The sequence below is a fragment of the Oreochromis niloticus genome, linkage group LG9 (genome assembly GCF_001858045.2).
Source record: "Oreochromis niloticus isolate F11D_XX linkage group LG9, O_niloticus_UMD_NMBU, whole genome shotgun sequence".
Classification (NCBI taxonomy): Eukaryota; Metazoa; Chordata; class Actinopteri; order Cichliformes; family Cichlidae; genus Oreochromis; species Oreochromis niloticus.
Window position 1 is genome coordinate 12283940 of NC_031974.2, and position 8089 is coordinate 12292028.

At 40.3% G+C, this 8089-nt stretch overlaps 1 protein-coding gene across 3 annotated transcripts in view; it reads left to right on the top strand.

Annotated features, from left to right (window-relative positions):
* The window catches only part of gpr158a (G protein-coupled receptor 158a), an 87156-nt gene extending 79375 nt beyond the window's left edge, over window positions 1–7781 (top strand). For 2 of the 3 annotated variants that reach the window (XM_019363018.2, XM_019363019.2), the window contains 3 exons: window positions 233–379; window positions 470–553; window positions 1030–7781. In XM_019363018.2, the coding sequence (XP_019218563.1) occupies window positions 233–379; window positions 470–553; window positions 1030–2859 (2061 nt within the window). In that variant the 3' untranslated portion in view covers window positions 2860–7781. The remainder of the gene's footprint in view (window positions 1–232; window positions 380–469; window positions 554–1029) is intronic. The other variant, XM_013264241.3, reaches the window with a different exon arrangement.
* The last annotated feature ends 308 nt before the right edge of the window (window positions 7782–8089 follow it).

Sequence of the window (8089 nt, forward strand, 5' to 3'; positions counted from 1 at the left end):
CTTTCATGGTGGTCTTTATTTTCATCAGTAAAATATAATGTTTTATATTTGCTATAAAGACACGTAAATACATAGTAATGCACTACAGAACTGTTTCCATCTTCTTGAATAATGTTAGGTTAAGTCAGTAAGCTATATATGTATATTGTGATTTCTGCATTGTTTGCCTTTTCTTGCTTAAGAAATGTTATGGAAACAACCAGTGTTGACCAATTTTACCCCCCTCCATCAGTTCCTGTTTGCTGGCACCCACATGAGAGACGATATCGCGTCTGAGGCCTATGAGGACGAGTTGGACATGGGTCGCTCTGGATCGTACCTCAACAGCAGCATAACGTCAGCATGGAGTGAGCACAGCCTGGACCCTGAGGACATCAGGGTGAGGGGTGTTTCCACCAACTTTTACATTTCCATTGTGTACCTTTTGAATCCTCCAAAAATACTGAGCCATGGCAGTTTTTTATTGCAGACACCAGACGAAATGGGCCATCTCAATTCTATTAATGGCTGTGGCATAAGGTCTTGCGACAGCCTTTGGGAAAAACGTGCCAACGTGAGCAGAGATATCTGTTTGTCTGTTAGAGCTGAAGAAGTCTCTCTACCAAAATATTTGGGTACCTTAAGCCTATAATCTAGAGGAGGGGGTTTTATGATGACATCCAGGTGTTTGAGAGCATTCACTGTCACGGATGGAAATGCAGATTGAAATCCAACTGATTCAGGATCTGAGCTTAGAGGCTGTTTCAGACCTAACACTAAAAGACACTCCGTTTTCTTATTTGACGCTGTCCTAAACTGTCCCGTCTTTGCTTTTTTTCAGCATGTGATACTCTGTAATGCATCATTTAAAAACTGTTTGTAGTCACGTGTCATTAGGTAGTACTGCATGTTTTCTGTGCAGCAGATTGTGTGCTTTTCTGTAGCAGTGTTTGAGCGCGACCTTTGTATGTTTGTTTTTTTTATTTAGCCAGGTTGTTGTCATTAAAAAAAGACTTATAACTTTGCATCTGTCTTATCATTGATGTGTAGGAAGAGCTGAAGAAACTGTACTCCCAGTTGGAGATTTACAAAAGGAAGAAGATGCTAGCGAACAACCCTCATCTCCAGAAAAAGCGAAGCTCTAAGAAAGGGCTAGGTCGCTCGCTGATGAGGCGCATCACAGAGATTCCCGAGTCCGTGCATCGCCAGTGCAGCCGTGAAGAGAAGGAGGCGGGAGAGCACGGCAGCAATCGTAACAGCATCTCCATGCTGAAGAAAACCCCATTGGATTCAACTCACCCAGCAAAACCAGTGAAGGAAGAGACACTGAAGAACAAGGTGTTCTCCCTGAAGAAATCACACAGTAGCTATGATCACGTCCGGGACCAGAATGAAGACTCCAACAGCACCGTAAATGATAAGATTGATGAGAACACAGCTGAAGGGTCCCTCTTGGACACACTTATGGGCAAGAAGCTGGTCAAGAAGACATCCAGTGAGAACATAAATGCCCCCAGTGAATCTACAGAATCAGTTCCCTTGGTATGCAAGTCAGCCAGCGCCCATAATCTCTCTGCAGACAAGAAACCAATTCATCCCAGAGCCTCCATGCTGCAGAAGTCCCTCAGTGTCATTGCTAGTGCCAAAGAGAAGACTTTGGGCTTGACTGGAAAGACCCAGGGTACAGAGGAAAGCAATAAGAAGAGTCAGCCAAAGAGCAAAGACACAAAGGCAAATGTAGAGCCAGAAAATGAATGCCAGCCCAAGATGATTATCAGCCAGTCAGTCGAGTACAAACAAAGCACCATGAAAGGCATAATCATGAAACAGCCAGTTAGTGGCAGCCAACCGACAATCTGCTCCGACCCCATTACGGGAAAAGACCTCTATGATCTCTCAGAAGTATGCCCCTGGGAGGTGGAAGATCTCCCAACTCCATCTGAAAATAAGGTTCAAAAGCATGTATCTATTGCACCAAAGGAAACCACAACTGTTCATGGAGGTAGCACTAAAGGATCCAAGTCTCAGAAGCAGAAAGGTTCTGATCATTCTCCATCCAGTGGCAGGCACCCAAAGGAGATTCAGCGGTCATCGGCTATTCGGGCAGAGGTGTGCCCATGGGAAGACGGAGGTGAGAGTCAAGCCAGTCAGCCAGGTGAAGCATCGAAGCAATCGGTGTCTCAGTCTAAAGCCCAGCAGCCTCCCTCTTCAGTTGAAAGCTCCAAAACACATCGGGCAGATGTTTGTCCTTGGGACTTCGAAGAGCTGAAAAAACCAACAGAGTCAGCTCACTCACAAGACGTGACAAAGCAGAAAAAGGGAACCTCTCCAACGGATGTGAGAGATCCACCTAAAGGATCACTACAGCCACTAATATCAAAAGCCGACGTCTGTCCATGGGAATTCGACAGCAGTGCAGCTGCTCCAAATTCAGAGAGGATACCCAGCCCCTCACAACCACCCAAAACCAAGGAGTCCCCTTCTAAAAAGAAAGGGCCCCCTTCCACAAGAACAGTTGACCAAGAAAAATCAAAAGACACTGATGATGAGAAAAGCAGAACAAAAGTGAAGGACAAGAGTAAATCTTCAGAGAAACACGTCGGCCAACAAAAAATGGCTGAGGTCTGCCCGTGGGATGTAGAGAGTCACCAGGAAATGCTGCTGGTAGAAAAAAGGAAAAGCGCTAATGTTGGAGCAGCCAAAGAAAAGCAGGCGGAAGTCTGTCCGTGGGATTTTGAGGAAAAAACGGGTACAGACAAAAGTGCTTCTTCAGTGAAACAGAGCAAACCAACTCCTAAAGGGGGGCCTGTAGGTGCTGCTAAAAAGGCAGATGTTTGTCCCTGGGACTTTGAGGATAGTACGTCGAGCAAGAAAGCATGACACTCAACCTTAATGGACCACTGATATATTATAATTATTGATGTATACTTTTTTTCCACTTTGAAATCGTTAAATATCACCTTTTACTATTAGTACGGTGACTTGGAAGCAAAGTTGATCCACAAGTTGCCTTCCTTTCCAAGGTTTTGTTCCTGTTTTATCTATTTTGGAAAAAAGTGAAATGTACAAAAAAAAAAAAGTCATGATGAGCATTCCAGATTATTACAGGAAACTCCTGAAGAGAAATTGTAGACTAATTATGCAACTTTTAATTCAGTCTTTTCACTTCATAAGCAATGTTAAACATCCATGTTCACCATGTCAGCTGTTCTTACTTTTTTTTTGCTATGATTAGTTCTTGGATGAGACTGTAGAGACAAATATTGATGTGTATAAACGAGAAAGTATAAAATTAAGGTTGAATTGCATAACAGGGAAAGTGAAAGCCAAAGAACAAGTGAACAGTTGCAAAGAGGGATGCAGGTCTCGAAGCTCTAAAGTTAATTTATTAGTTTTTGTCCTTGGCGTAGGAAAGAAATCAGTCCATAGCACTTTAGCCAACTTCACAAATTAAGAACTGAGGACAGGTTATGTCCAACTTGTACATTTCGTCTTCTTATTTTCAACCACATGGCATGATATCACACACAATATAACACACTGACCAAACTCAGACATGTTTTTTTTGTTTGTTTCTTTGTTTAGATCTATTTAATTGTAGTTCTCGGCAGATTAAAATGCTTCCAAGTCTGCGGAGATGTACTGTATGTGCCTATCTAACTAGCAATGTCTTGTATCAGTCTGAAGGGAAGCGAGTGTCGTCTTCTTCAGCATTTTGTGATGGTGAATTATATAAACAGCATGCACAGCCAGGTATCGGGAGTAGATGGAGCCTACCGGTTTGTCAACTAAAGCAGTTAATGTGTTGGCAAATCTATAATGTTGTTTTCAGTTCACTTTTTTGAGACCCTCACGTCCCTGTTTTATAGTTCCAAAAGCTAAAGGGTGATATTTGAGAGCAGCGTTAACATGAATGTGTCAGATATGTTCACATATGTCAAAAGTAGTGAAGGAAAAATTATTTGCACCAGCTTTGTGTATGAATCCAGCTTGGATCTTTGTCTTGCACCAAATGTAAGTGTGTGCCTGCGGATGCAATATTTAAAGGACAAATGAGATGCAGAAAAATTTGCAGAAGATCTGTTCTTGCCTTTGTGTTTACCGTCCTACCGCCTCAACGTAAAAAAAAGTCAAGCAACTTCTATTACACAATAACAGAATAATTCTGGGTAATTAAAACTTGGGTTATGTTTTATTGTTGTGGCCACTAAAATTTGCCAGATAGTCCCACAGGTTTTTAAGGAGACTTCTGGCTTAGCTAAAACTGTCTGGAAGTTATTACTTAGTCTGGATACCATCCATCAAAATCAAACAAATTAACATGCTATGCATTTGTAGATTATAGGCTAATGTAATGGCCTAAAAGCAAAAGATACCCTGTTTGAAAATGAAGGAACACGAATCGCTTTTGGGTCATGTCAAAAAAGGACAGTTAGCATAAATATCGAAAATGTGGAGATCCGTGCCGTAGCAACCCCTTGTGAATAAAAGAGGAGCAGAAAGTAACTTTTAGTTAAAGAAATGAGCTACCTGAAATGCTGCTGTGCCTCTGGGACCTCGTTTTTCATGGATATAGCTACTTTTTTCTGGATCTTGCAGCGATAATTGACTTTGTTAGCTACATTTGTGTGCTACACTGCACTTGAGCCCACTATGTTTAAGTCAGTCAATCCCTTGAGAATACTGAAAATGCCCAACTTTACAGTGTGCAAGTCATCTGACAAATATTATAGATTATGATGCATTTCAATGTACTAAGAGTCTATGCAAGAGATCTGTACTCCAGTTGTAATGAAGTAAAATGCTGGTATTTTTTTTGTTTACACTCACCTGACATTTTATAAGTACATCAGCTCCACTGTTCATTAGCGCAAATCTCAACTCAGTCAGTCACATGCTAACTCAGTCCATTTAGGTATGTAGACATGGTCAAAAAGACCTGCTAATAATGAGGTTTAGAATGGGGGAAAACTGTGATTTAAGTGACTTTGAACGTAGCATGATTGCTGTTGTCAGATGAGCTGGGTTGAATATTTCAGAAACAGCTGATCTGCTGGGATTTTCTCACATTCCCACTCTAGTTTACATAGAATGGTCAAAAAAAAAGGAGAAAAATATCCAGTGAATGGCAGTTCTCTGGGCAAAAATGAGACTGCTTGATCCACCTAAGACTGCTTGGAACTGATTGGAAAGAAAGAAAAATACTTCAAATAACCACTTGTTACAAGCACGGTATGCAGAAGAGCATCTCTGAACCTTGAAGCAGATGAACTACAGCAGGAGAAGCCTGTCCCGGGTGCTATTTCTCCCAGCTAAGAACAAGAAACTGAGCCTATTTCACATTGACTCACCAGAATTGGACAATTGAAGACTGGAAAAATATTGCCTCTGGTCTGATGAGCCTCAATTGCTGCTCCAACATTTGAATGGTAGGGTTAGAAGTTGATGTTAACAAAACAAAAGCATGGTTCAATTCTGTATCAGTGGTTCAGGGTGATGCTGGTGGTGGTGTAATAGCTTGGGGGGATGTAGGCCTCTTGGTACAAATTCATCCCCGTTTAAATGCCACAGCCTACCCCAGTATTGTTTCTGATCCCTTTATGACCACAGCGTACCCATTTTCTGATAGCTGCTCCCCGTTGGATAACACAAACCTCAAATTATCTCAAATGGTTTCTTGAACATTACATTAAGTTCACTGTACTCAAATAGCCTCCACCAAATCTTAATCCAATAGCGCACCTTCCAGTGGTGAGATTCACATTATGGATGCGCAGCTGACAAATCTACAGCAACTGTGTGATCATGTCACTATGCACCAAAGCCTCTGAGGAATATTTCCAGGACTTTGCTCGCTAGTACCAGGTTGGGCTCACTTTCCCCTTCAAAACAGCAATAATTCAACAAAGTGGCTGGTGAGTGTGCATGCTAAGTCTAATTGGTAGATAATCTACATCAAGCTCACCAAGCCAGTTAAGATAAATTGACTGACTTATACCTTCGTCCTCACTTCCACATATGGTTCTTTCTGGCTCCAAAAAAAAAGAAAAGAAATCCCAACAGCAGCCAAAATGCCAAACTCAACTCTTCATCAGTGATGTCACGTTGTTTTATTTACTTATATAATGTTTCAAAGTCTGTGGTCTAGTGCAGATTAAGCATACTTGTGTATGGCATGCATCAAGTCTGAAATCTGCAATATAGGAAACTCTGGACACAGACAGAGATGAATGAAGGTTCATCAAGTACTATCCTATCTAAATGATAGAAACAGTGGTCATAACTTCCAAAATAAAATCCAAGTTTTTATTAACTGGATAATGGAACTGTCATTGAATGATTTGAAATACTGACAATAGGGTGACCTTTTATATTTAAAGGTTAAGCACTACTGCAGTTTTTCTTTGCATCTCCATATTAGGCGTCATTTCAACTTAAATACAAATCAGACTGAAACCCCATTTGTTTATCAGCCTAATAAGTTCATAATTAAACTTAGCATGGTAGTTATCAAATAATAATCTGACTAAATCTTTTAAAGGTTTTGAGATGTTCCGTGTTTCGTATCAAAATGTCTAAATAGTCACCATAAACTATCCAAGTGAAAAAAATACCCCCATTTATATTTGCAGTTGTGTATCAGTAAAGCATCCACAGTGCGTTATGGTATCTTGTGAGAATTACTGATTGTAATTGTCTGTATTCATGTCAATTTCCTCAGAACCCATTAGGAGTTGGTAATGATTCAAGCCAGTGCGCATTGGTGAGTTTTGTTGAATTACTTTGGCACAACTCAAATGAAAACAATCCAGCAACTGATATCATTTTCTGAGAATTACCTCCACCTCCAGCCTGTGGGAGGTGTCAGAGAGCACTGATTGATTGCAATCCTTTGATGGATCCTTGTGATCTGTATAAATCAGATGTTAAGCGTCATCTATCATCTGAGTCAGGATTTTATTGCATGAGTACAGCGACATTTGAAAAGCCCCTTCCTTATTTAAACCTAACTTTGGAGTCACTGCCGTTTTCACTGCCCTCGGGTGAAGAATAACCTGCTGCCTCTTTTACTGTCACTGTAGGAAAGTTATTTCAAAATGGAAAGATGTGTTTGTTTCATGTTTGAAAGTGAAATGGAGCGAATAGAGGCTCCATGATTTTGGTAGAATTTAATCCAAAAAAAAAGAACCAAAAACAAGCAATATGTTAGCGTTTTTAACAACAGAAAGAATTTTTATGGTGTCATTTATGTTGATTTTAAAACTAAACCCCAAAAAATAACTGTGCAACATCCCAGCACTAAATGAAGTCACTGTTTTGCGTAACTTTGAGTCTACTTTTTTAATTTACAATAGCGTGCTTGCTGCAGGAATTCTCAGTTCTGCCAGTCCATAGCTGTATGTGTATTAAACAGTGTGATACATAACCAAGTGTTTGTTACTGTCCGTTTCTCTGGAAATCATCAATGAGTCTGTGAGTATTTGAACCTCAGCCATTTACTCGGGTGTGAAAATCCAAGACCATTGTTCTTGTACCATGCCGTGTCCCGTAGCTTCTTTGTCCTCCAATTGGGTCGTCTCTACCATGGTGCATTTTTGTTGGTTAGCTGCTTTCTTTTAAACCTGACTTCTATTCTCTTGTGACCAAACAAAGTCACACGAAGGCAAATACAAGTACTACTATCGCTACTACTACTACTACTCAACGCTGTAACGTCGTAAATCTTGCTCTTGTGGCTTCTGCATGAATTCAAGAAATTAGTAGGACCGATGTTTCACTGCCCTTGATAGAACAAAAAAAAAGAAAAGAAAAAATTGATCTTTTATGGACTGTTACAAGTTGTATAGTGAGTGATACTGTCTCTAACCCACTGTATTGTGCTTGTTATAACTATTGCTCTATGACAAGCTTATAGCATCAATATATGGGAATATTTGGTAGATTTATATTGTGTTATATTGTGATAGCATGTACATAAAAGATACCTCCTCTGCAATAAATATTTATATGAAAATTAACTGTGCGTTCTCCTCTGTTTCCGCTACAATGCTTCAGATCCTACAGAAAGACAGTCCCGTGATTATAATCATGCCTGTCTCCGATTTATTTG